Genomic DNA, 27,052 nt, shown 5'->3' on the forward strand with positions numbered 1-27,052 from the left:
TGTCAATTATTGTTTAATGCCACTGTTGGTGAGGTGGATTTTGATGTTGATGATGAGATCAAGCCATTCAGGCTTCATAAAAGGGTGTTTAAGGACCTCATCTCCAAAGATGAGAAGTATCCAATTCAGAGACCCCTTCTAATTCCAGCTCAGGTTAGAGTCAGGATGGATATGCCCCCAGTACAACAACAACAACAACAACAACCACAACCACAACAGCCTCAACCTCCAGTCTCTCCTACAATCCCCAAACAACCCAGAACTTCTGCATCCAGGTCTAAAAGGGCTACAGACTCTGAAGAAAACCCCTCTACTAAGAAGACCAGAACCTCTGTTGCTACACAAGTTCTGAAGACAAAGTCTGATAAACCAGCAAACTCTGATGCTGTAAACTCTGATGCTGTAAACACTGATCCTGTAAACTCTGCAGCTGCTTCTCCTCAAAAGCAGAAAAGAAGGAGACTGGTTGCTGCCTATGATTATGATGATCTTGAACCTTCTCCTACAACAAACTCTGAACATCTACAGACCAGTCCTCAGCCAAAGACAGCTAGATTCAAAAGAAGGGCTAACAAGCCTAAGAGGGCAAAGGTACCCATCACAGAGATCACAGATTTTACAGTTGAGGAAGAGCAAGCACCATCCACTACAACTCCTGATGATCTATCTCAAGCTCTGATGGTGCATCCTATTCAAGCTGTTCCACTCTCAACTGCTACTGCATCTTCTACTTCATCTGAAGTAGATGAGGAAATTATATGCAAGGAACAAGCTACAGCTGAAGCTGGAGCAACAATGTCTGATTCTCAAATCCCAGTATCTGATCATGGACCTTCCACTCCAATTCCTCTTTCTCCAATGAAAATTCCTGAGGGTGCCATTGTTCATGATACAGCTCCAGAAAACTACAAGTCAGATGTTGTAGTTGAGGAATCTGATAAAGTAGCATTGGAAGCACTGGAGTCCCTTGCTAAGGCTGGTGAAGAGCCTAGCAAATCAAAAGCTGATGCTCAAGAAAAATCTGTTCAAGATCCTGTTGAGAAAGTTGCTAATCCTGCATCTGATAATGATGAGGATGATGACAGTTCAGATGATGACAATGATAAAAATGATGATGAAGTCCCTCTGTCACATCTACAACAAAAGTGGGAGTCTACGAGCCAATATAATGCCAGGCTGCAAACTCTGGACACAAACTCTGAGCCACTTCCCAGGGATCTTCAGGTTGATCCACCAAGTGAAGTATGGGATAAACTTTGGCTGAGCCACCAGCATTCTCTGGAGCCAACTAAAGCTGAAGAATTCTTATCTATGGCAGAGAATAAAATCTCAAACTCTGATGTCATGTCAAGCCTCAAGGCTATAGTTCTTTATCTAAAGACATTTCATCCTGCTCAAGCTCAGACATCTAAGTCTATAGATGGTCTCAGAACAGAGGTAGCCAGTCTCAAGGAAACTCACACTATGGAGAAGAAAAGGACTCTACTACCTCTGAAAGATGATGTTAAGAAGCTGGTGTCTGCAAATGAATCTCTGGAAAAGAGGATGACCACCATTGAGTCTACTCAAGAGAAAATGTCCAAGCAGCTGGAAGCCATCCAATCTTCACTTTCTCTGATCACATCAATTCTGATTCCTGATGAGGATGATGTCAAAAAGGGGGAGAGAGTAGCTAAAGTCAAATGCAAGACTACTTCTCAAACTCTGAAGAGAAAGAAGAAGGATGATGATGATGATGTGGATGACTTCACAAAGCACAAGAGATTTCAAGCAGGAACTGGTGGAAGAGTTTCAAACTCTGACAGTTCAAAATCTAAGCAAAAGTCTGTTCCAGTGCCAACACATAATGTCACATCTGGATCAAAGCACAGACCAGTGGCTGGATCAGATAGACCATTGACTGATGAAGAACTTGCTAGATTGATCTTTGAACAAGAAAATCCAGAAGCCAAATTGGATTTGGAGTTGATTGCTGCAGAGGAAGCTGAGCTGAAGAAAGAACATGTTGAAGCTATAAACTCTGGAAAGATTCAAAAGCCTGCAAAATCAACTACCAAGCCAAAAGAAAAAGGGATATTGATTAAGGAAGCTACTGTTGCTGATCAGAGTTTACCAGTCAAAAAGGTATACTCTGAAGATGAGTATACATCCAAGGGAAAAAGCAAAGTAGATGAACACCTTGAAAAAGGATTAATTAAGAAGAAGCCTACAACCTCTGACAAGGCTCAAGTTGTAAAGGAAAAGAAATCAGAAGCTGCAATCTCTGACAAAGCTCATGTTGCAGAATCACAAAAAGGAAGATTAACCTCTGACATAGCTCAAGTTAATAAGGAAGCAAAGAAAGACACAACCTCTGATAAAGCTCAAGCTGTGTTCAAACCAACAACTACTCCACTGGCAGGATTTGCAAAGCCTAGTCTGATGACTGAGATAAACTTTGAAAAGGGCTCAATTCAACCAATCTCTCGTCAAAAAGCAGGAAGAGATAAAGGAGGGCTGGGATCTAAATATGAAAAATTTGATCAGAGTATAGGATCAATGTCAACAGACCCCTCATCTCTCTGTGCTCCCAAGACTGGAGCATTGCAAGAAAAAATGGACAAACTTGATTCAGTCCAGCTGGTGAAGAATGACAGAGGAGATAACATTCTTATCTACTTCATGTCTGATGGAACAGTGTTTAGAGTAATTGAAGCTGATCTGTATGCTAAACACTGGGAGGAATTGAGATATGTCTCACACATATTTCAAGTAAAGAACAAGTCATGTCAACACATCTCCAATCTGCTCAAAGATCAAATCAGAAGAAAGATGGGTATTACAGGAAACAAAAATGCTGGACCTTTCATTCCTAAATACTCTAATCATCAAGGAAAGCTGGTTGAGATGAAGAAAAATTCAGCAAAAATAGTAACAATAGCTGGAATCAGAACTCTTGCATTTAATGAAGAGTCTGATAAAGCTTACAATATCAGGCTGGATAGAGACTTGAGAAGAAATAAGATATATGATCTCAGAGCTGCAATTTACCAAACTGGAGTTTCAGATCCAGAGCTGAGAGAGATCAAGAGACAGATGATTACAGTACTTGAAGAAGCTGAAAGAGAACTCCTCAGAGGATATCTAAAGACAGCAAATGGTGTCTATGAAGCTAAGGAGTAAAGTATCTGTAAGTTTTAAAAGTTTTCTGTTATATAGTTAAACTCTGTTGCATTTGACTTAACTGTTTTGACATCATCAATTATCTGTTAACTTGCACATAACATATTTATGCACAAGTTGGGGGAGATTGTTAGATATAATTGATGATTACTAATGTTCTTAAAGTTTGTTTTAGAACAGGAGTGATCAGAGTTTAAGCTGGAAGCTGATCAGAGTTTGATGAAGCTGATCAGAGTTTAGTAAAGTCTGACCAGAGTTTGATAAAGTCTGATCAGAGTTTACATAGTCAAGACTCGTCAGAGTTTACACGTGGAAAGAGCTCAGAAGCGGATATACTTCAAGGAAGGATAGAAGCGGAGGAGTGATTTGCTGACTATGGAAACTAAACAGAAAACTGTAGCAATCTTTGATTGATAGAATACATAGCTGATTTATAGGATATCAAATCAGAGATTGATTTTGTAACTGTGTCTATATAAACACAGAATAGGGTTACTCTATATGAGTTGAGTTATCGAGTACATTGTTAAGAACCCTAGCAGCTCTTAGTGATAATATATAAATCACTGAGAGAGTTTTTGTAACTATTCAAGCTTTGTGAATAAGAGTTTATTGTTTTCAATCTCTTATATTGTCATACTGTGTTACAGATTGTGATCACTATATCATCTTATATAGTGAGTTTATAGGACCTAACAACTTATTTTTATTTATTTATTTTGTTGTAAAAATTTATCAAATTCGAATAATTTTATATAACTTAGTTTACGTTAAATTAATAAGTAAGAAGTCACTTATATTTAAAAATTAAAAAAATCTAGTGTAAAATGAATTGTACTTGTATTTAAAAATAATTTTAAAATTTCATACCAAATAATGTTAGAATACTTTTTATGTTAAACATTTTTCAAAAAGAATTATGCACGCTAATATTTTTTTTTGGGTGCGTTTCCTAAATAATGTTCGTTTTTTATAATTTTTTAAATGTGGTTTGTCATTATTTATGTTTAAGATTAACTAAGTATATGACATTATATCCACTTTGAATAATAATATATTTAACATATATTCGTAATTAACAAAAATAATAAAATTCTTGATTTAAATACCAAAATAGAAATGTCAAACAATTTTTGCTATAGGGGAGAACTACTATAAAGATTTTCAAATTTCAACATTATTTAAATCTTTATTTGACATTAGCATGAGTTAAATAATATTGAAATTTTAATATCTTTATTTGAGTTCTCCCATGTAGCAAAAATTGTGATAATTCAGTTTTGCTACTTAAATCAAGAATTTTATTATATTTGTCAATTTTGAATATATGTTAAGTATATTTGATTTAAAGTGGATATCGTATCGTATAGTTAGTTACTCTTAAACATAAATAATGACAAACACATTTTAAAAAAAATCATAACAAAAAATTATAAATATTTTTTTGTCATAGACATTATTTAGGAAACACACACAAAAAAATAAATTAGCGTGCATAATTTTTTTTAAACATATTTAACATAAAAAGTACTCTAAGATAACTTTAACGTAAACTAAGTAATATAAAATGATTTGAATTTGATAAATATTTATAACAAAATAAATATAAAATATATGTTTTGTGAAAAAATTGATGACAAACAAAATGAGAGAGTAGATATTGAATGGATATTAAAAAAATAATATGAGTGAGATTAAATAACTAACAACAAAAAAAGTAGTAAAAAATAAGAGAAATTATTATTAAACAAATTGTAAAAAGCAGGAAAAAAAGGTTCCATATAAATAAAAAACAAAGTAACAAAAATGAAATAAGAGGGGAGATTAGTTTAGTGGCTGACAAACTTTACACATCAGTGAGACCATTTGATGAGGAGATTAAGTTTGTGGCAGACAAGTTTTACACATCAGACTAGCCACCTCATTCCCTAAAGAATTCTGTATACATTTATATGCACGTAGCATTTTTTCGAGAGTAATACACCAAAATAAGGAGAGGGGAAGTTGATGTTTTGGCTGCTAAACAAGGACACGCAAAAATACTTGGTGTATTACCCTCTGTCCAAAGGCCAAAGTAAGGTGACGTGGCAGCAAAGAAGTGCAAAGTAAGGTGACATGGCAGCAAAACAGAGAAAATCGCAGGGACAAAACTGAAGAATCAATCAGTTATCAGAGCAAGTTCTATTATTACATTGATGAGTTTATTGCATCACACAGGCACTCCGCGTCCTCAACACAGCATACTATTATACCATCAATTATCATAATATGTGATCATACTCTCATTTCATTCCAATGCTACTAATAAGTGTGTATATATATAGTATGCTCCCACTCTAAACATACTAACATTCAAGTTTAAATAGTCCCACTCTCATATATACAAACAAGTCTTTAATTTATATTATTGACCCACCTGCCCTCCTCTGTTTTCTCACACCACTACTTATCACTTAGCAATCTATATTGATGGATCATTTTTTCTCGTCCTCCACCTCATCTTACTCTGCCCCACAACATCCATATCACTCCTCCTCAGCTCATTCCCAGTCTGAAAACACAGGCAATGGCAATGCGAGTGCAGAGCCTATTTACATCTCGGACGAGGAAGTGCTGCTGGCTTCGAGTAATCCAAAGAAACGCGGTGGCAGGAAGAAATTCCAGGAGACACGCCACCCTGTTTACCGAGGAGTGAGGCGGAGGAATCACGACAAGTGGGTTTCTGAGGCGAGGGAGCCGAACAAGAAGTCCAGAATCTGGCTGGGAACCTTTCCAACAGCTGAAATGGCGGCTCGGGCTCATGATGTCGCAGCCATTGCACTGAGAGGCCGAAATGCGTGCCTTAACTTTGCGGACTCTGCATGGAGGCTGCCGGTTCCTGCTTCTTCCGATCCCCAGGACATTCAGAGAGCTGCAGCCGAGGCAGCAGAGACCTTCAGGCCTTCTGAGAATGAGCATGCAGTGCAGAGAACGAGTCCAGAGCAGAGCCTGATGATATCGCAGCAGCAAAGTGAGGTGTCATACGTGGATGAAGAGGAGTTGTTTGGAATGCCGGAATATATTAATGATATGGCTCAAGGAATGATGCTCCCTCCGCCTCAATTTGGTCCGAGTGACGTGTATTATGGGACGGAAGACGACATGGAAGGCACAACCGACCTGTCCTTGTGGAACTACTCATTCTGAAGTACCCAACTATGCTACTACTACTGCTCGATATCATCTTGCACTGTTCCATCCTCAAAATAAATTTCTTTTATAAAAAATATGAATGATGTGTAACCTACGAGTGTAATAATTAGCTGCAGACGTGTGTAATGTATTTTCGCTACATGTTTATGTCCGTACTCGTACTTTTCCTCGATCCAAATTTGGAATGTTAACATAATATTATAACATGGTGTGTTTTTCCTTGGAATGAGAATTGAAGATAGGTTCCTTGGAATGACCCCATAGGCCATGGAACCTATCTTCAATAGAATGTGTTAGAACATTCAAATCCATCACTAGAGGACAAGACAATTAGTAGGGGCGCTCAAATTTGTAGCCACAACTCAACTCAACAACAGCTATACCAATGATAATACAATGATACATATAATAGCTACACTAATGATAATTCATCATTCACTAGCCATTCCCCATTTATATTGTTCAGAATACTTTCATATCTTTACACTGATCATGATTTAAGCTTGGTCATCTAACCCATGAAGTGGAATCAGAACCTTCCCAACTTAACTATTTCATCATCCTCTTCTTTGTACAAAAAATACATTACTCTTAAAAGGACAACAGGGATGTAACTGCGACAAATACAGTGCTGTGTCACTCATTTCAACCAAAACCGAAACATGTTTAGTATTCAGTGTCTCAGCTCTTACCATCAGCATCCTAAAATCATATTCTTTTTCCCCTTTCAACTTGAATCGATACCCTTGTCTACAGTCATTTCTACTACTAGAGTTTATGAAGAATTATTGACTGTAATCTCTTTTCTCTTTTCCTGCTATCTCATTCTTGTCCCATTGTGAAACGCCATAGATACAACACTTGGGGCAGCTTTCTGATTTGTTTATATGACACAAAACTCTCATCATATATTAGTTTGCTACTAGTGATTGAATTTTTAATTTCTTCGATTAACTGAGGTGGAGCAGCAGCAACGTGGAGACAGCAATATCTGTATTTTTAGAGACTCTTGGTTAAAAGAGATATGAGGACCCTGATGGTAAGAGTTATATTCTGCTAGCAAAACTGTTATTTACAAGCTAAAACCTGGTCTATTTGTCAATTTCCACTATCATTTGCACTTCAAGTTATAGATATTACCAGTGAAAGACCAAATATAAAGAGGAGATGAACTTAGGATGCAGAAAGTAAAAGAAGATCATCTACAGTTTACAAATTGCTGATCAAACCCTGTATAATTTGTTTTATTAAATTTTACGAGGTGTTGGGTTCAGTGTTGCAAATTTTAAAAACGATCAAAATTAGGATATGGTGTAGTAAAATTAAGTCGCACAATAAGATGGTCATATGCAATCTCAATTTATAGATTTATACTCTGTGCAGGCGCCACTTTGACAAATCATCAGCAGAACCTCATATTGGATCTTCCTGAGAATTGTGGTAATAATTTTTCATTGGTATAGGCACCATGAGTTAGTAGTTCTATTTTTTCATTCGTTACTGACTACATGAGTTGGATGTTTCAATTGCAATACAGGGTCTGTGGTAAGAGGATTCGTACGCATATTTCTTAGTACCTACTTCATTACAATTTTCTAATCCTACTTTCAAATATTTATAACACACTATTCTATAACACAGTTATAAATTTTATAATTATTTTGTAAATTCAAATTTCCTAGTCTAATTACAATCATATCTTAGTATAATCATTGGGTTCACTGCTAGAATTCCTATTCCATATGGGAAATATATTCTTATTCAATTTGAGTTGAATATCTATCATCTGTGAAAATAATTTTCCTCTTCGATTTTAGCTGATATAGTAGTGGATTTGGCAAAACTAACCAAAAATGTTTCATTACTCAAATGTGCATTAATTGGAATTCCATTTACATTGAAGTTCAAGAGCAACCTATTTTGTATCCAGTACATGTAGTTCTACATACATCATGTTTTGTGTAATTTTGGAGACTAGCATTTCTATATAACTGGAATTTTGTCAGATGGGGGCATCAATTCACAAGTCATGCGCACATTGATCCTACATTTGAGCTTCTTGATGACTGTTTAGATTTATTTTTATCTCTCTCCGCCACTGTGACAATAAATCCTGTTCTCTTATTTGCTGGAGCTGGTTGCTCGTTGAAGGTCAAAGACGATGGTATCTTTACCTCAGAATTGAATCGAGCATTATTTCCCTAACTCCAGCTCTGTTTTCTCGATATGACTACTCTGTCACAACTCTTGTTCTCAGCAAAAGCCTAAACGACGAAGCCTTGAATTTGATCTCCATTAAGTGCCCGACTCTTGAACACCTCAGACACTACGGATTTTTCAGCAAGGTGACAGAAGTTGGCATTGCTGCTTTAGCCATGCAAGCAACACGTTTGAAAAAATTGTTGTGTCAAATCTCATGTTTAAGGCTAAAAAATTAAATGATTTGGTAAAGAACGGTTTGTCACGAAGTGCTCATATTTGGCTATTGGTACTGAGTTGATTGGTCTTCCTTAAAATCTATATGCTTGAAGGATTTCTATCACCCTCCGTGGTGCCTAAAACACTTTCCAGCACTTATAATTGAGTCAATAAATCTGAGGTCAATGAGATTGGTGCACTGCTCTGGTGATTGGGATAGAGTGACAGTCACTGATTCTGGCCTTTCAACTCTATGTAATTGTTCAAAATTGGAGGATTGACATATCAGTAGAACTCCCAAGTGCACAAAGAGGCGGAACTTTATCACTTGTGAAGCACTGCAAGTTATTAAGGAAGCTTTGTGTTGAGGTGAAGTACACAACAAAATATAAGAGAAGATATCCTTGTTGCCATTGGTATAATTAGTACTCTACAGGTTTCTGAATTCCCGAGAGAGATCATAGTTTTTGGCGTGCTGAAAACGATTGCCAGATGTCACTCATCTGAGGATGGGGCGTGGAGATGGCTAGCTGATCTTTGGTGTTAGTTGCAAAGTATATCTAGTTATATATTAGGAATATCTAGCTAGTTTCTGTTTAGTATTTTCCACACACTTTTATCTTTGTTCAGCCTACCTATGCTGTGTTTGATTTGGTTTTCGGCACTATGAATGGAGCCCTCAAACTTGTTGGTACAATATAGGTGACCGATGTTGGCATGGTCTCTTTAGGCAGGATTGCCACCCATTTGAAAAAGTTCTTGTGTCGAACTTGTTGGTTTGGAGCTAAAGCATTGAATGTTTTGCTCTCTCAGTCCTCTTCTCCCGAGATAATCACTGTCCAAAAACTCTATGGTATGGTATATTGATTCCACTTCAGTTCTCGAGGTAATCTCTGTCCGCAAACTCAATGATATATATGATTCTGAGGTGATATATCCTTCCTGGTGCAGCGGCTTCTTCGTTAAAATCAATATACTTGAATAATATCCATGACCCTGCCTGGCCTCGATGCTTTCCACTACTTATAACTGGATCATGGAATCTTATATTACTAAGATTGTTCTGATGCTAGGGTGATCGGGCAACATGTTGAATATGCTTGCAAATCGAGGTAACAGTTTGTCTGGATATGGTGCTAGCCAGTGATGCAGTACTATCAAATTTATTGTATTGTTTGAAACTTGCTTAAATTAAGTGAGATCCACATTGCAGGGTGGAACTGAAGGAACATGGTTTTGTTGAAATTCCTAAGCATAATCAATGTTAAAGTTGGAGACTTTATGGTTGTCAAATACCAGAAAGATGTTACTCTTGTTGGGAAGATTTGCTGATGGACTAGCTGTAAAGAAATTGTGTTAAATCCAGGCATTACCTGGTTCTCGGCACTAGCATGATCTAATGAAAATGAGGGTGAACAAGTGTAGAGCAGTGCTGATCTGAGTAGAGTAATTTAATTGTTGTGGTAGAAACTATAATTACATCCCAAATCACATGAGCACTGCATTATAATTAGTTGAGACATGAGACTAAAAGTACTGTAATTTGCATTCGTGCTTTTATTCCTTTTGTTTCAAGTTTCACTCTTGGTCACACTATTGCTGGATATTCTTAGGAGGAGGTGCATAACGGTATTGTTTGGCGATTTATAAAGTAAACAAAAGGTAAAAAAATCTCAATATCAAAAAAGGGCGGTAATTTAATTTTTCACAGTAAATTCTTTAAACACTAATAATCTTTCGAGAAAATCAATTAGTGTTATAACTATAAGCACGATTGTATAAGTCGGAAATTGCAACTAACTAGTCTGCTGATAATAAAATTTATCAGGAATTTTTCTGATAAATTGATGATTTTAGTAAAATCATAATATAATCAATAAATTGATAAAAATACATTTTAAGAACTAACCGCAGATTTTTAAATAAATTAAATTAATTTAGAAAACTAGCAAGATAATCCTATACTATTTCTATTTCCATCAAAAGGGAAGAAAAATGGAACAGGGGATGTGTGTTCACTGTTCACAATTCTGACCCGGCCCATTATTGTCCCGGGCAGAAAACATAACCAAATACTTTGAGGTTTATTAAACCCAAAGCTCCGAAGTAGAAACCCTAAAACCCTTGGCTTCTTCACTAGCCACACACACAATGGAAGGGAAGCTCGAAGCTGCCGGAAAAGATGTAAGCTTTCTCCTCTTCTCTCTATACCTTTCTTCGTGCATATACTTGCATTTTTTACAGCTATATTTGCAAATTGTGATATATTAATTTGTTTCTGTATTTAGATTAACTAGCCAACTATCATTTTTACATAACAACAACTTTTCTTTTACTTCTCAATAGATGCCAATTTTGTATATCAGTACATATTCAGCTGCTCGTATTTTTCGATACTCAATTGAACATTAGAATGTGTAGGATATGGAATTTTGATATTCGACTTTGTTAGGTTCTTGTTGATATTGTCAAGTTGGCTCAAAAGAGAGGAATGGAAGGTAGTAAAGGTGGGTGGAAGCAGTTTTTGAGTTCGTACGATAAGCAACTTGGGTCTAGTTTAAGTGATCCTTCGAGGAGGAAACCTGAAGTGTTGCTTGCTTTCCTCAATACGTTTACTAAGGAGGAGGATTTGAAGGTAATTATGTTAAGAAAGGACGTAGTTTGCCATTAAAATTTTGAAATTTGACGTGTTGGTGAGATGATTGGCAATGACGTTGCATCTATTTTGCAGTACCTTGAAAAATTATTGGATTGCCATGCTAATCGTGACAATGTGTTGAAAGACTTGAAGAAATCGGCTGGTGCTGAATCTCCGGAACAGGTCTGGTTTTCCTTGTTTATCACAAGTTTTTTAGTTATTGGGATCCCTCTGTATAAAATTTGCTTCTGGATACTTCGGCCATTTTGATTATGCTATTGTCACATTAATTCCTTAGAAGTATAAAGTGTAAGGCTCTGTCTGTTTGCCAAAAAATAATTTGATTATGAAATATTTGTCCAGAAAATGAAATCATTTTCCGGAAAACAATTTGTGGCAAAATATTTTTCCTGGTTGAATTTTGTTTTGATCTGTTTGACTGTCTTAAATTTGAAAAATGTTTACTTTTTGAAAGGGGAAGGCCTTTTTTTTACAATCTTAACTTTTTTCAGAGGACCTTTGCTCCCTTGTAATTTTTTATTATCTCTCCGAAATTATCTTATGAGCTATATATCACCGGGCAAGTTTGCAATCGAGTACAATTAATCTAGTGGTTTAATATCAAGCACATTGGGGGTGAGGGAGGGGGAGAGGAATATGTTAGTGGCTTCACACAAGTTTATTTTTTTTAAAACCAAAGGACACTGATTTTATGGTTTTTGACCTTTTTCTATATAAGATGTTAAGCCTTGAGACACAAATCTCCTATAATTATCAGGCATTAGGAACAGATGAAATTAACAGTTAAGCTATAACTTAAATATAACAGTATACAAGTATGACTATAAATACTAATATGATGCTATCTGTCATTTTGTATTGGTTTGTAAGCTGTAAAGGACCTTTGTATTCAGTTATTCACTGATAGGCGAAGTTGTACAACTGTTTTAAATCCTTATAGAATGTATGTTGGCTAGTGCAGAAATTGGTCCGGCTAACTCTGGAACACCCTCACTACCCATCCAGTTATTCATTTCCATCACACGAGGAGGTTTGGCTATAAATCCTTTCTTACTTCTATAAATCCAATAACTATGCTCAAGTTAGTCACTGGGAGTCAACTGTAAATTCTAACATTCATGTCTTCACATGGTCAATTTTAGGCTCTACTCTCTTCTATCTTCGGGACTTAATATACTATATACAGATAGTGCATTAAAAGCTTTATAATATAATTGTTAGTAATCTGCGTGTCATAAAGCAATGCATCTGAAGTTTATATGTTGAATAGTTTCTACTAATAAATGGGGCAGGGTTGGGAGGTTACAAAGAAAATCAAGAAGTCCAAGGCAATGAGATCAACTGATATGATATCTGTTGACTGTGAGATGGTTCTTTGTGAAGACGGTACTGAAGCTTTGGTGAGGGTTTGTGTTGTGGATCGCAATTTAGAGGTATTTTAGCTGCAGATATTTATTGGCGATATGAAGCAACACCAACTGGTGGTTCCTCGTAAATTAGTATATTGTTTAAAATTTTCTACCTTTAATGTGCCTATGGTTTTACTTTGGTTTTATTCAGGTAAAACTTGATAAGCTTGTAAAACCTGATAAAGCAGTTGCAGATTACAGAAGTGATATAACTGGTATAACTGCAGAAGATTTAGTAGGCGAGACTTGTTCGTTGCTATACGTGCAGGTCATAACCAATATTTGGTGGGTAATACGTATCGGATACCTGTATATGTGCCATTCTGATCATTTCTTTTGCATTTTGCAGAAATCATTAAAGAACCTATTAAAAAACGGAACAATATTGGTAGGCCACAGTTTGAATAATGATCTGAAAGGTTAGAACATCAATTTAATTACCTAAATAAATATTTTAATTCTAATTTTTATGTGATTCAATTATGTATACATGGTTTTGCTAAACATATATACCATGCTTTCTAACTTTGATGTTACAGGTTATAACTATACGCCAATACGCCATGTTCTATATTTCTTTCAACATATTAATACGTTTTTCTTTGGCTTTTTCTTACATTTGCAGCACTAAAGCTAGATCATGCAAGGGTTATTGATACTGCCCTTGTCTTTAGATATGCTAATGGATCTAATTTCAGAAGACCTTCTCTGAGTGACTTGTGTAAGGTAAACCTTAAGAATGTCCATATATATAAATATTTGGAATATTAAGTTTGTTTGGGCAAGTGTGAATGCTATATATAACAATGTCCTAAATCTTTTGGTTGATTTGACTTGCACACAAATACCGTTTTTTTTTTAAAAACTTTTCTCTTATATGGACTGTTATACTCTTGGAAGTGCATTCATATACAATTGCCAAATGAATACTTGGGTTAGTTACTTAAAATGAGGATGCCTTCTCATGCCAATAATCATCATTTTGAAGCAATTAAAGGATTTTTTTTTAATAATTTAGTATACATACTTATTGAGAAAAGGAAATCAACTTTTTCATTTTTTAATCAAGGTAACTTAGCTATACAGAGAATAAAGAAGTTTAAGTGAGGCCGAGATGGATATATATAGGAATGGGATCAAACAAAAACTTTTTAAGTAGCTAACTTACAAACTTTATTTTTATTTTTCCTACATGTTAATCATTAGTTATATAAAGTATCCATGTTGAAAATTATTGGAAAAACATCACCATATTTAAATATAACGCATAAATAAATTGTGCTTTCAACACATTTATAATTAGGGTTCAACGACGTTTGTTGAAGAATAACTATTATTGTGTTGAATAAATTTATTTTAATATTTAAAGTATTCTTCTTGGGTTCACCAATACCAAACTAAGGTATAACACATGAAATTATTGATTGTATAATATATTTACCTTAGTTCTACCAATGGAAAATTAGTTTATGTATTTTTTTAAAGCAAGTTAACAGATGTTCAACAAAATATGTTAGAAAATGTTGAACCCAAGTTATATATGTGTTGAATGCACAATTTGTTTATTTTATGATGAAATGCTGGTGTTTTTCTAAATACTTTCAACATGCATATTTATATAACTTATGATTAAGACATAGGATGATTAAAAAAAAGTTTGTAAAGTTTTGTAACTTAAAAAAAAATTATCGGAACCCTCACCTATTTACAGTAAACTTACCATTGCAGCCTATGCATTTACTCAAGAGAGGTATTGTGGAATCAAAATATATAAAAGGAAACTTTGACATATTTCTGGGACAACTTAAAATGGAAACTCAGCCAAAAAAATTGGGCAGGGGGAGTAATTGGTACTCCGTATAATATTGTAAGCATGCTATCAGTTCATACTTTGTCAAATCATCTTCTGGGTGAACAATTATGTTTTTGGTCTAAACTCAACTTTAAATTTCTGTAGAATAATATGTCCCCATCCTCGCCATTTGAAGATTTAGTTTGTATTAGTCAAGTCACGCTTCTGTATTTTTAATTCTAGAAAGTTTTATTCCAAGAACTAAAATCCTTGTTACATATGTCCTGTTTTTTGTTGTTTTGTTTTCATAGTTAGTGTTGGGATTTGAACTTCGGGAAAAGGGTGCCCCACACAATTGTCTAGATGATGCCAGTGCTGCAATGAAACTCGTTCTTGCTCAGATAGAAGCTGGTGTGGAGAATCTTGTACGGCTACCTGAAAAAGACGTAAGTTGAATATTTTTTGATTTTTGAATTATATTAATTTTTAGTTTCTTGACCCTTCTTTGTTAAATTTAGGTGGCTGAAAAAGATATGGCAAAGTTACTTGTACACCGTATATCAACCAGTTTACCTGAAGAAGAGTTGCATAATATTATTTCTGGGGAGTTTACAATCGAAGTGAAGGTTTTTCAATAGATTTTGTTCCTATACAATTCATGTCAACTTCTTGTATAAATTCCTTCTGTTTAAAAAGTGAATAATCCAAGTACCTATTTATGAGCCTCCATAGGAATTTTAGAAAAACTAGCAGTTTGTATTTGATTGTCAAGTACTCAAATTGAATGACTAAATTAGCAAGTGTTCAAACAGTATATGGCCTGTAAGGAAAGGGCTATGTAGGAAATTACGACTAATGAACATGTAGAGAGGTCGGAACTGCTGAAATTGAAAGGGGTGCAAGCTAGAGCGTTTATGCAAAAACATTTTACTTTAAAATGGTGGCAAACGCATTGCAAATTAAGCAATTAGTGCTTGTTAATAGTACGGGCTCTGCTGTGCCACGAGGAACCTTACTGTTTTACTTGCTCTTGACCCATATGTTTAATTTATGGTTTTTTTAGAAAACACTCTTGATAAACAAGATAGTTCCCAACATAGAGCAATCTGTCGTGTCATCTTGTTTAAGGGTGACCAGAATGTTATTGAAGTATGACTGGCTTCTAGTCTCAGAAGCTCTATTTTTATTTAATATATCTCTTTAATTGTGTCTTGTTTTCATGACTTGCAATGTACTCACAGACTGGTAATAAAGCTGGAGGGGGGGTTTATTCGGCTTTCATTATCTTTGGGAATCAACAGCTGGCAAATGAAGCGTATGAAAACCTTGACGGGAAACAAGAGCAGGTACAATGTTTACAGTTATATACATTATGCATTTTCTATACCTACTCAACAACTAATATCTGTTATAGTTTTTTTAATCTTTGACATGAATCCCTATCCGAAACAGTTAACATAAGCTTCTGGCAAATTTAGATGAAGTTTGTTCTGCAGAGAGTTGTTCTATGGTTTAGGGTTAAAACAAACAATAGTATTTCACTTGGGTTTTGATGTAACTTAGAAACAGAGAGATACTCCCCGTGTTGATATATATATTCTGTTAGAAACTATGATTCAGTAATTTATAAATTTTTTTTAAAATTCAGGATTCATCTGGGCGACCACAGAAGTTGGTTTCGTATAAACTCACAACTGGTGTAACTCATAGCTTATATGTATGTAAGATAGTTCATGACAGTCAAATTGGCCAAACTGTGTCAAAGAGGTCATTAGAAGGCGAGGTGCCAGTTAAGTCTAAGAAGAAGTCAAAACCAGACCCAGTAGTTCAAGAGCCAGAGCAAAACCAGGTAGATTCGGAGATTGAAAAATTGAAGCTACAACTTAGCCTCAGAGACCAGGAAATTTCGAATTTGAATAAAATAATTGCTAAGCTAACAAGGAAACAAAGACGGTGATCAGGTCATCAGATGTTGACAACGAGAAGTTTTAGCCTGCAATTTCATGTTTGTGCTTCATCTCAAATTATACGCTTCCCTTCAGAAGCTGGTAGTCCCTTCTAATTTTAGGGAAGCTACTACTGAAAATTGAAGTAGATAATTAAGCTACAGTCACGAGATGGAATTTCGTCTGTGCTATAGAAGTTCAGACAAATGAAGAAAGCAAATTGTATCAGTAGAATATTGTAATTTTGTATTCAATACAACAAAGTAATGCAACTTTTCCCATATTTTATTTATTTTAGTTAATTGTTTTTTATTTACCATATCAAATTCATTCTAGATTTTCACTCCTTCCTGGTATCAGATGTAAAATCTTGGGCTTGCATCATCCATTTCGGTGGTTATAACGTCTTGAAGAGCTTGTAAGTCTTAGGGAAGTGTCATGATATTTTCCTCACTTGTCAGGGTCTTGTTTTTAATGTTATGGAAGCACTTATACGGCTATTCAGTTGAAGATAATATATCATTCGTTATTTCCTCAAATATGATCATTTATCAATCAATATATCAATATATATATATAAAGGAGGATGCGGGCGTCTCTAGGATTGTTCGATTCAGTCTTCTGATTTTTCTTGAATTTCGGAGATAAAATATATTTATAATTCAAAAAATCAGGTCCAAGAATTCTAAAAGTAATACAATTCTTTTCTTATTTAATTCTAAAGATGATACAGTTCTTTTCTTATTTTGTATTTCTTATTAAATTCTAAAGATGATACAATAGTATTTCTTATTGAATTTTAAAGATGATACAATTTTTTTCTTATTTAGTAATTCTAAAAGAAATAGGATTATATTTATTCAAACTAATAATAATAGATAAAATACAATTTATATTTAAGATATGTAAAGTAATATATACAATTCTTATTTTCGATAAGATATATTGAAGATATATATAAAGGAGGATGCGGGCGTCTCTAGAATTTTCGATTCAGTTTTTTGATTTTTCTTAAATTTCGGATAGAAAATACAATTATAATTTAAAAATCAAGTTCAAGAATTCTAAAGATAATACAATTCTTTTCTTATTGAATTCTAAAGATGATACAATTCTTTTCTTATTTAGTATTTCTTATTGAATTCTAAAGATGATACAATTCTTTTCTTCTTTAGTAATTCCAAAATAAATAGGATTATATTTATTCAAACTAACAATAATAGATAAAATATAATTTATATTTAAGATTTGTAAGGTAATATGTGCAATTCTTATTTTCGATAAGATATATAGAAGATGTAATTGAATTTTACATTATAAAATTTATTTTCAATGAGATATATAGAAGAATAATCTAATATTAGGTCCGTAATCAAAATTGTGTTTAAGAGTCTAAATAATAGACACAGATAATAAATTAGAGAACACGATATGTTCGAATCATAGAATTATTGAATTTAGTCTTATAATTTTCTTAATTAAATTTCAAATTGAAAATAAATTATAACCTAAAAATTAGGTTAAAAAATACCATTCTTATTTTCAAGAGTTAAAAAACTTATAGTCTTATTTTATTAAAAATTTTCAAATCATATATCTAACAAATAATTTTCTTAAATTTTGAATAGAAAATAAAATTCAAATCTAAAAATGAGGTTCAAGGGTTCCAAAGGTAATACAATTTTTTTTTCCATTCAAGAATAGTAAAAGGAGTATGATTTTATTTATTGAATATAACAATCATTGAAAAAATATAATAAAAAACATAATTCTTATTTTCGAAAGTTATAAAATTATAGTCTTATTTTATTAATTATTTTATATATATATATATATATATATATATATATATATAATAATTTTCTTAAATTTAGAGTAGAAAATAAAATTAAGAATATTGAAAATAAAAATATAATCTAAAAATCAGGTTCAAGTATTGTATAGATAAAAGGATTGCAAAAATATTACAATTCTTTTACTTATTTAGGAATCATAAAAGAGTAGGGCTATAGTTATTCAAATAACAGTTATAAACAAATATAATTCTTATTTTCAAAAGTTATAAAATTTATAATCTTATTTTATTAGTTTTTCTCAAATTATATATCTAAAAAAATAAAAAGCAGTATCTTCCGGAATATCAAATTGTAGGTTCGTAGCCCTAAACTCACGTCATTCCATAATATCTAAAGATAGCATCTCTGACATGAAAACATCTTTGAGATGTGCGCAACCTCATACAAATAGTATGCATGAACTTACAACCGATCTCGATATTAGTTCGATTCAGTCTTATAATTTTCTTGAATTTCAAATAGAAAATAAAATTATAATTCAAAAAAATTAAGTTCAAGGATTTTAAGTAATACAATTCTTTTTTTTATTAAATTTTAAAAATAACAAAATTCTTTTCTTATAATTTTCTTAAATTTCGGATAGAATATATAATTATAATTTAAAAAATCAAGTTTAAGGATTCCAAAATTTAATACAATTCTTTTCTTTTTGGATTTCAAAAGTTAATACAATTCTTTTCTTTTTGGATTCTAAAAATAATACAATTCTTTTTTTTATTTAGGTTTCCAAAAAGTAATAGGATTATATTTATTTAAACTAACAATCATAGATAAAATACAATTTATATTTAAGATTTGTAAGGTAATACGTACAATTTTTACTTTTTATTTAGTCTTATAGTATTCTTAAATTTTGAATTTAAAATAAAGGATTGTAACGATAATAATCATTAAAAAAACTAATAGCAAAAAAATTAGAACATAAAAGAATAATAATTTTTAACAAATAAATACGAATCATAAAATAAAAATAATCAACAAATAAAATAAGATATATAAAATAGGAATTATATATTGATTTTATGACAATGTAAATGATTCTTGATTAGTATTGTGTTTGACGGGCACGGGAGGCGGCCCAAACCAATTTTTATGTAAATAATAATAAATCTTCTATTAGTATTATGTTTGACGGGAAAGTGGCTAAAATAATTTTTTATCTATGTTATAATATATTCTTTAGTTAAAATGGAACCACGGTTCAAAATAATTTTTATCCAATTATAATCATTAATTTATCATAATTAGAATAATTTTTATTAGTATTGTGTTTGACAAGACAATACTAAGGCGACTCAAACTAATATCTAAATTATAATGTTTTGCTATTAGTTATGTGTTTGACAAGGGAACGACTCAAACTAATTTTGATCTAAATTATAATATTTAATTTTATCATAAAAGTAATAATTATGGATTAATATTATCTTGACAGGAGGGGGGTTCGAACTAATTTTATTATTAGTATTGTGTTCGACAGTATGGCCACACAAACAAATTTTTATACTAATTATAATATTTTTTTTAATTTATGATATGTTTAACGGGAAGATGACTCAAAATAATTTTTATGATATTATAATATTGATTCATATCAAATTTTATAACGCCGCCGCGAAGCGCGGCTTTATCAACTAGTTTTAATATAATGCAGAAAAAATAAACTAGAGAGATTTTGCAGCTAATTTCTGCTCTATTTTATGAACTTGACGTGAAGCTAATACAGTAGCAACAAATGACGTGATAAACTTACAACAAAAAAACTAACAAGTTTCTGTTTAACGTTACAATCACATACGCTTTAGGTATTTCTCCATTTTTAGCTGCTGAGAAAATATTTGATGAATTCATAGTTCTCGGAATACATTTATTACTCACTTTCATAATCTTCCTCATCTCCAAATGAGAACACTGAAGCATCAGCAGCAATTGCCTTGATATCACCAGAATTAAGGTTCGGAATTCGTGAAGACTCTGTTTTCTTCGTGTCTGCTTTCTCGTCATCTGAAGCCTTGCCATGCCTCGAACCATCGCTATACGTAGAAGGTTGTTTGGTCCTTTGTGTTACAGTTTGCTGTTCGGTGGTGGCTGAATCTTGAGGTTTAGCAGCAGCCCCTGTCCCAGAGGTGCCTCCAGATGCTGCTGCCTCCTCTCCGTCACTATCTGAAAACACATCGTCGTTCTCAAATGCTTTGCTTTGGTTCGAAGGGGTTGCATCCTTGTTACTCGAGGTTCCATCAGATTTACTGGTTTTGTACCGTGCTGGGAGTGTGCCATCGTAATCTATCATTACAATCTCAACCTGGAATCCTGGAATGGGTACTTTCCGCTGAACAAGAAATATGCATAAGAACAATGTCTAAATCACTACAGAAATAATGATGAAAGACACTTTAGCAGAAGAAATTGATGAGGGCAAACACAATAACTTGTAAATACAATATAATGCAGAAGATAAAACGATACCTTGTCGAACCCATCAAGATCTTCAGGATTAAGAAATTCTCGGTTTTTCATCATTGTTGTATTTAGCCAACTGGTTGCAAAAGCATCAAACATGTATTAAATGAAATGATTGCTTCGTTGTTATACAAAAGAATGTCGTATTTCTGAGAGAGGACTTATAGTATGAGCAGAATGATGATTTAAATTATATGCAGCCTCAAATACTAATATAGGAATCTCAATAATATAATGCAGACCCTGTAACTCTATCAGAAGCTTGGCTGAAGCTGAATTATCAAGTGCTCAGCTCAAGCTCAATTGTCGGAAACTCGGGTTGGCTTAACTGAAGGGTCCTATGATTTTGAGATGCAAACTATACTTAATGAAGCCAAGGTAAGAGTTACAGACCAGGAGAAATCTCCATGGCTGTCTTGGAAATGGATCTTGAAGTCTCCTGTCAGTTCTGTTAGCCCGGGTTCACCTGGTAGAGCAAAAACGACAACTCCCTTGGATGTTGCACGAATCCAGAAATCATCTGGCTGCAAAAAGCAAATACACATTCTAGGACTTTGAATATGCAAAACATGAAACAGATAGCATCAACAATAAAGTCCTATAATATAACCATCAGTTTGGAGAAGATTACCATGAGGTCTTTGGTCTTGGGATGCTTTTTTGTTGAAAATAAAATTCCTGTGGATAAAATCCAGACATCAATCACCTTTATAGAAACATGTGTAGTTTTGTAGAAAACTTCATAGAAACATTATCTGCCTCGCGAGAAGAAAACAAAAATTTACCGGTATGATCGGATATTGTAATGGAAGGCCTGACCCAGTAAGGGCACTGGTGAAACCGGAATCCTCTTAGCATGCACCTGCAGAAAAATCAATCTGTAACTTGTTGATTATATGAACACTTCTTCTTCAAAGTGAATAAGAGGAAGTATAGTACTATACCTACGTCCAGGTGGGGTTTCGCCGTCAAAGTCTTTTAAGATTCTCTCAAAATACTTTACATATCTCTAGAGCAAGAAGAACACAAAGAGTTTAGTAAAGGATGAAATAGAGATCCAGAACATCACTATCCAAAAAATATGACTCACAATCTGGCTCGGTTTTATCAGACCCTTGCCGTCCACGACTCTTTTCTGGTTATAAAGATCAATGCATTCCTCAGCTGTTGCAAACAACTGCAGAAAAATATTACATGGTATAATTAGAGTCCTGTGGTTAACATGATATAGCTAGTTTAAGATGCTGCAGTTTCACCCGTGGATTCGAGGTCTTGGACACAGTGAAGTAAGGAAGCAGTCGATAAGTTTACCTTTAAGTAAAGAAGAAGGCTACAGATCATCAATCCTGTTCTTGCCCTGCCAGCTTTACAATGAACAACCACCACGTTCAAAATATCCTCCTTCAACCATGAGTAAGCACTTTGACAGAACAATAATATGAGGTGAATAGGAGGGCAATTATGATCATCAAATGGGAAACATGCAACCTGGTCAGTGGTTAAATCAGATCAGTTGAATACTCAAGTTGAACAAGATCAGTTATAGAGCTAAATTATGTGCAAGCTGAGAAATTTATAACATAAAATTGAAATGATGGCATAGAAACAAGTCCCTGGCATAAGATACAGATCCTATATTGAATTCCATGTTAAAAATAGATGTACACCTTTCCGCCAAATAGTGCTGCATCGTATAGCCTCTCTGTGCAGAGATTAAATACTTTATACTTCCCCTGCACAAGAGTGGCCGTTACAGATGGATTATCAGACACGGGACAAACATACTGATTGAAAAAATGACAAATATCAATATAAAAGATTTCTAGAACCCAATCAGCCAGAAAAAGACACACATAAACTGGCTCTATGAACCATCTTAAGGGTTCTCCAGGTTGCAGTTTAGATATAGATTACATAGTTACCTTGTGATGAGTTTCGAAAAACTTGATAACTTCTTCCATGTGATTTCGATAAAACCCCTATGTGTCACATTATAATACGTGGTTGAGGAAATGATATATACATGGTTGAACTTGACAGACTTATCCCAGTATGCAACCTGACAAACTACTTACCTCAACAAAGCCAAAGAAGCCAGAACTCATATCACCAGCAGGAAAACCCATTGCAATTATATTGTCAGTGATGTAACTCAAATCCAAATCAAATTCTCCCTCCTGAACCATGAATAAATCAGTATTATGCAGGTAACTGACAGAATCATGACTCGAGAAAAGCATGTTCAAATTCTTTGGCATGGGAAAAAGAAGAGAATACTCAAACATGAATGAGATTCTTGCATTCTAAGTAAATGAGGATGAATATCTTCAAACTGCATAAATTTCTTAATGTGATATATATTTGATCTGTGATATCAAACAGCAATACCCTGATCAGGTCAACTACAGTTGTGCTTGAAGCTCAAGTTGTTTATAATAGCCTTCTTATAACAAAGGTTATGTAGTGCATAATTTAGCAACGCTGATCATGTATCGTGTGAGGATTTCACCCTAGTAATGCCAATCCTTCAAAATAGACATCTGATTCTCTACCTTGTCTCTTCTACACATTGGTTAGCCATAGCATCTAAATTTGTAAGTAAGGCATCCCTGCCATAACTTAACGATTATGCTGGATATAAACCGACCCTAATAAATACTCCAGCTAAAATGAACGACCTCTGTCAGGACTCATTAACATTAGCAACAAAGAAACCGTCTGACATTTGGGAGGAAAATGAAAGAGGAGCTCTAACTGAGACTAACATGACAAAAAGATTATACTGGGATACTAAATTGGCATGCAATTAACAACTCCAAAGCAGCAGCTGGAGAGATATAATATACCTGGTATCTTCGCTTGTTTTGAGAGACAATACGACGCGCCTTAAGCTGAACTGCCCTCACTGCACTCCAAGATGAATCAACTAAACCTTTTGTGAAAGAACCAAAGATACTTGTTTGAGTGACCGATGTACCATCTGCACTTTCATTGGGGTCAGATTTTTTTGCTGCATTTTCAGTTTCTGATTCTTCCTGAGCTGGCCTTTTGCTTACACTTTGTTCAGGGTTTGTAGAAGAAGGTAACACAATATCAGGAGTTTCAGCAGGATTTGCAGATCCTTTGTTATCAGATTCTGCATCCATTCTGTCAACAAAACAGAAAGGTCCATAAGTGGAGGCATGAAATCCTAATCGTCAATTACACAGCAAGAATCACATGAAATAAGACAATGCTCATGTAATATATTATAGTACTCCATACAAATCCAATAAACAGATCTTTTTCCTGGATAAGACAAGGTACATAGCAAATCTTATTGCATTGATAAGACAATGTTCAAATTCAATATGTAACTTATATATATAGATCAACAGGCAAAGATTGACACATACTTACATTCTTGTCGGGAATTAAGATAGTGCAATCGGCTCGTGTTACATTTCCTTAATATCGTTATTAATGTTCAGTAAATCACTGGCTCATTATAACAGAGAGGTGAGCACATGATAAGGGGAAATATATATAGTAACATCAGAATGTGCTTATGTAAATGTAATGAATGTATCTGCCGGGAGATCTGTATCAGCTCAGATGAGGGAAATGAGGATACAAGAAGGGCCTTTTTGTTTGATGGTTATATGTCACACATTGTAATATTTTCCGGTCAAATTACTCCGGCCTAGTAATATAAGCAACCATACCGAAGAGTTATAATGATATTAATATTCACACAAAAAAATATATAAATGCCAAATTTGTTTCTGTTAGTAACATTTGTAACAAATTTTGTTTCTAAATGATTTAATGAAAAAATATGGGCTCCTTAAAATAAAGTTTAAGCTGTTCATAAAATTTATAACAACAAAATAACAGAAACCATTTAGGCAATCAAAGAAACTTCAACTGTAAATCTTGTAATGACACAAACTGCAGATGTGCTCTCAGCCTCTCAGATGAAAGATGGTAGCAAGTCATATACAAGTCACTGGTTACAACCCATTTTTCGAGCAAATAACATACAGAGTTGCATTCATCACTAGTACTGCAGAATAATTAGATAGTTACAAAAATGCTTACACACATCCAAACAACAAAAGAATAGCCTAATGGAAAGGTAAACACCAATAACCTGTACAGAGGTACTTATAAGAACACCTTGTAGTTTCTACTTGCTCGAGTAACGGTTTAACTTTGTGATTCAATGGCTGACAAGAACAGAGGCTTGCTAGTCTCAGTTACTCGGATTGTAAAAACCAAACACACCGTAGATGGTCTGGGCGAAAGTAAGAATTAGCAGAACCACAGCTGCAATAAATGAGATGATTGCCCAGGGATTGTTAAAGTAGGTATGCTTCAAGGTTGCCTGCCAGGTGTTCCACCTGTGGTCATGAAATTTGTTTATCTCTGCTGACAGACGCGAATGGTAACTGTGATTGATATCGAAAACGACCTCTTGACAGAGCTTATTAAAGAGTTGAGCAACTTCATGATCACTACCAAGCCAATGCTCAATGATCCCACAGTAATGGAGGTAACCTACATCAGCAGTCGTGTTAATCATATTGTTCATAAAGATCACGTATGATGTTATTTCATTGCCACAGTCCAGATGACTCTGCTCGTATGCTATGAGGTTGAGAAAGAGTGACTTGGTACCATCATGGATCAAGAGCCTAGGAATCTCAAGGAGGCCATTACTGAATGTGATATCCCAGAAGCGATCCGTCTTCCTTTTCTTGAACATGACTCCAGACTCTCTTAGGTCTGTTACGCAGTGTGTCAACTGTTGCCTGCGCTTGTCTGCAACACGACAAACATGTGACCATTGCTTCTTCCAGACCCGTGGCTTAGGGGAAGCCCCTTTACGCAGCAAACTGTGCCTGAAAACGTCCAGGCAATGAAGTCCTTGACCTGATAAAGAGTCAAGGGTATTTGTAGATCCTCTTGATGACTCTAGTTTGTCCCGGCTACTCTTTGTCAATGGCTCATCCGTTGGCATTAATGGATCAAAAAAGCCAAGGGCCAGCCTTGCCACAAGCCCTACCTGATCAGGATAACCTAACTGAAGGCCTAATAACCGATCAAGAACGAAAAGGGGAATCTGATTTTCAAGCATAATCATGTCACGCTGAATAGAATGTATCGATCCACGCATAGCAAACACAGGATCATTTGGAGAGTAGCCAATCTGCTGGAATCCCTCTGCAGCGCCACGAAACAGGTCAAGAATGAAGCATCCATCAAGCACCATCATTTCCACAAACTCATTGCTACTAAGATTAATCTTCCCTTCATAACAAGCCCGAGTTCTCTCTTCAAGTTCCTTCATAGAATCAAGATAGAATTTAACATCCTGATTAGTACGCTTCAAGACCTGGTACAAAGACCGCCACTTGTGGCGATCCATGTTCCTATGACGCCTCCTGCCATGGTGATAAGGCCCCAATGACACAATTTGAGGAATATAAGCCTTATTATCACCTCCCTTCAAATACTGAGGGACTTTGTAAATGGAAACTTTCCCCCAGGAACTACCCAAATCTTCTTGCCTAGCTTGTTCAAGCTTTTCACCGATATTGATCACCCATTCAGAGACCTCTGGCCTAGGCCCTGGTTCAAAAACAACAGCCTCCCGTGTGGCCGATGTCTCGACGTGATGTTCGAGAAGGTATGCTTGCTCTGATCGGTACAGCGCTGAAGCTTGTGGCGTAGAAACTCCAGATTCTACAGTTTCTTTGAGTTTCAGAGTGAGTAGGTACCAGCTTAAGAGTTCTTTGTTGAAAACTGCCACCATTTTTATTTTTTTTTGAAAGCTTTAATGCAGGGGGGCTCTCAGGTCTGGTTGGTTAATTGCAGCTGGTTGTGGTGAAGCAACTGAAAAACCGTAAAAGAATTTATAAAATTTGCAAGCATGCAAACAAAGAATTTGTGGCCAAGCAAGGGGTAGTTGAAATGGACCTCAAATAATTTGTGATTGGACAGTATATATAACCAACTGTATAGGAGTATCATTTTCACATGTAGCCGACTGTGTCTGAGCTAAGCTTCTCAGAAATGCATGGTCTCTCTTTTATGCACATACTGAATTATGGAAGAACCGACTTCTCACTGAACATAAAACAGTACGGCTTCACATGTTATGATTTACGACTCTT

At 34.5% G+C, this 27,052-nt stretch overlaps 4 protein-coding genes and 1 long non-coding RNA gene across 7 annotated transcripts; 3 read left to right on the top strand and 2 right to left on the bottom strand.

Moving 5' to 3' along the window:
- Positions 1-5,508: 5,508 nt before the first annotated feature.
- LOC108213453 (dehydration-responsive element-binding protein 1B) lies at positions 5,509-6,505 on the top strand. Its single transcript, XM_017385248.2, has one exon. The coding sequence runs from the start codon at positions 5,632-5,634 to the stop codon at positions 6,346-6,348; it is 717 nt and encodes a 238-aa protein (XP_017240737.1). The 5' UTR covers positions 5,509-5,631; the 3' UTR covers positions 6,349-6,505.
- Positions 6,506-6,788: 283 nt separating this feature from the next.
- LOC108211742 (uncharacterized) lies at positions 6,789-10,378 on the top strand. 3 transcript variants are annotated; one of them, XR_010289816.1, is made up of 5 exons: positions 6,789-7,393; positions 7,738-7,794; positions 8,361-9,625; positions 9,724-9,884; positions 9,986-10,378. It is a non-coding gene; the product is annotated as an uncharacterized LOC108211742 (long non-coding RNA). The 3 variants fall into 3 exon arrangements; XR_010289817.1 differs by having other exon boundaries at positions 7,738-7,899; positions 8,361-9,884; XR_001805107.2 differs by having other exon boundaries at positions 8,361-9,884.
- A 403-nt stretch (positions 10,379-10,781) lies between these two features.
- On the top strand, positions 10,782-16,897 carry LOC108210597 (small RNA degrading nuclease 1). Its single transcript, XM_017381952.2, has 12 exons — positions 10,782-10,956; positions 11,225-11,407; positions 11,504-11,593; positions 12,393-12,461; positions 12,724-12,864; positions 12,992-13,108; positions 13,190-13,259; positions 13,466-13,566; positions 14,944-15,078; positions 15,151-15,258; positions 15,874-15,978; positions 16,281-16,897. The coding sequence occupies exons 1-12, from the start codon at positions 10,924-10,926 to the stop codon at positions 16,587-16,589; spliced, it is 1,461 nt and encodes a 486-aa protein (XP_017237441.1). The 5' UTR covers positions 10,782-10,923; the 3' UTR covers positions 16,590-16,897.
- A 3,216-nt stretch (positions 16,898-20,113) lies between these two features.
- On the bottom strand, positions 20,114-24,040 carry LOC108211545 (phosphatidylinositol 3,4,5-trisphosphate 3-phosphatase and protein-tyrosine-phosphatase PTEN2A). The gene is made up of 12 exons (XM_017383175.2): positions 23,741-24,040; positions 22,970-23,071; positions 22,817-22,873; positions 22,562-22,627; positions 22,206-22,382; positions 21,985-22,071; positions 21,839-21,903; positions 21,680-21,756; positions 21,526-21,572; positions 21,288-21,418; positions 20,901-20,970; positions 20,114-20,763 (listed from the first exon to the last, which is right to left on the bottom strand). Exons 1-12 carry the CDS (start codon positions 24,038-24,040, stop codon positions 20,305-20,307), a joined length of 1,638 nt encoding a protein of 545 aa, XP_017238664.1. The 3' UTR covers positions 20,114-20,304.
- A 736-nt stretch (positions 24,041-24,776) lies between these two features.
- Positions 24,777-26,971, bottom strand: LOC108211546 (UPF0481 protein At3g47200). The gene has a single exon (XM_017383176.2). The coding sequence runs from the start codon at positions 26,689-26,691 to the stop codon at positions 25,129-25,131; it is 1,563 nt and encodes a 520-aa protein (XP_017238665.1). The 5' UTR covers positions 26,692-26,971; the 3' UTR covers positions 24,777-25,128.
- Between the last annotated feature and the right edge of the window lie 81 nt (positions 26,972-27,052).

The sequence above is a fragment of the Daucus carota genome, chromosome 3 (assembly GCF_001625215.2).
Source record: "Daucus carota subsp. sativus chromosome 3, DH1 v3.0, whole genome shotgun sequence".
Classification (NCBI taxonomy): Eukaryota; Viridiplantae; Streptophyta; class Magnoliopsida; order Apiales; family Apiaceae; genus Daucus; species Daucus carota.

Excerpts from the sequence above, each read along its gene's own strand:
- LOC108211545 (XM_017383175.2), bottom strand. The coding sequence starts at position 24,040 with ATGGATGCAGAATCTGATAACAAAGGATCTGCAAATCCTGCTGAAACT. Across the intron at positions 22,383-22,561 it reads CAGCACTATTTGGCGGAAAG|GTTGCATGTTTCCCATTTGA; the intron begins GTGTACATCTAT and ends ACCACTGACCAG. Across the intron at positions 21,757-21,838 it reads GAAACCCCACCTGGACGTAG|GTGCATGCTAAGAGGATTCC; the intron begins GTATAGTACTAT and ends ATTTTTCTGCAG.
- LOC108213453 (XM_017385248.2), top strand. The coding sequence starts at position 5,632 with ATGGATCATTTTTTCTCGTCCTCCACCTCATCTTACTCTGCCCCACAA.
- LOC108210597 (XM_017381952.2), top strand. The coding sequence starts at position 10,924 with ATGGAAGGGAAGCTCGAAGCTGCCGGAAAAGAT. Across the intron at positions 11,408-11,503 it reads CTAAGGAGGAGGATTTGAAG|TACCTTGAAAAATTATTGGA; the intron begins GTAATTATGTTA and ends TCTATTTTGCAG. Across the intron at positions 12,865-12,991 it reads TTGTGGATCGCAATTTAGAG|GTAAAACTTGATAAGCTTGT; the intron begins GTATTTTAGCTG and ends GGTTTTATTCAG.
- LOC108211546 (XM_017383176.2), bottom strand. The coding sequence starts at position 26,691 with ATGGTGGCAGTTTTCAACAAAGAACTCTTAAGCTGGTACCTACTCACT.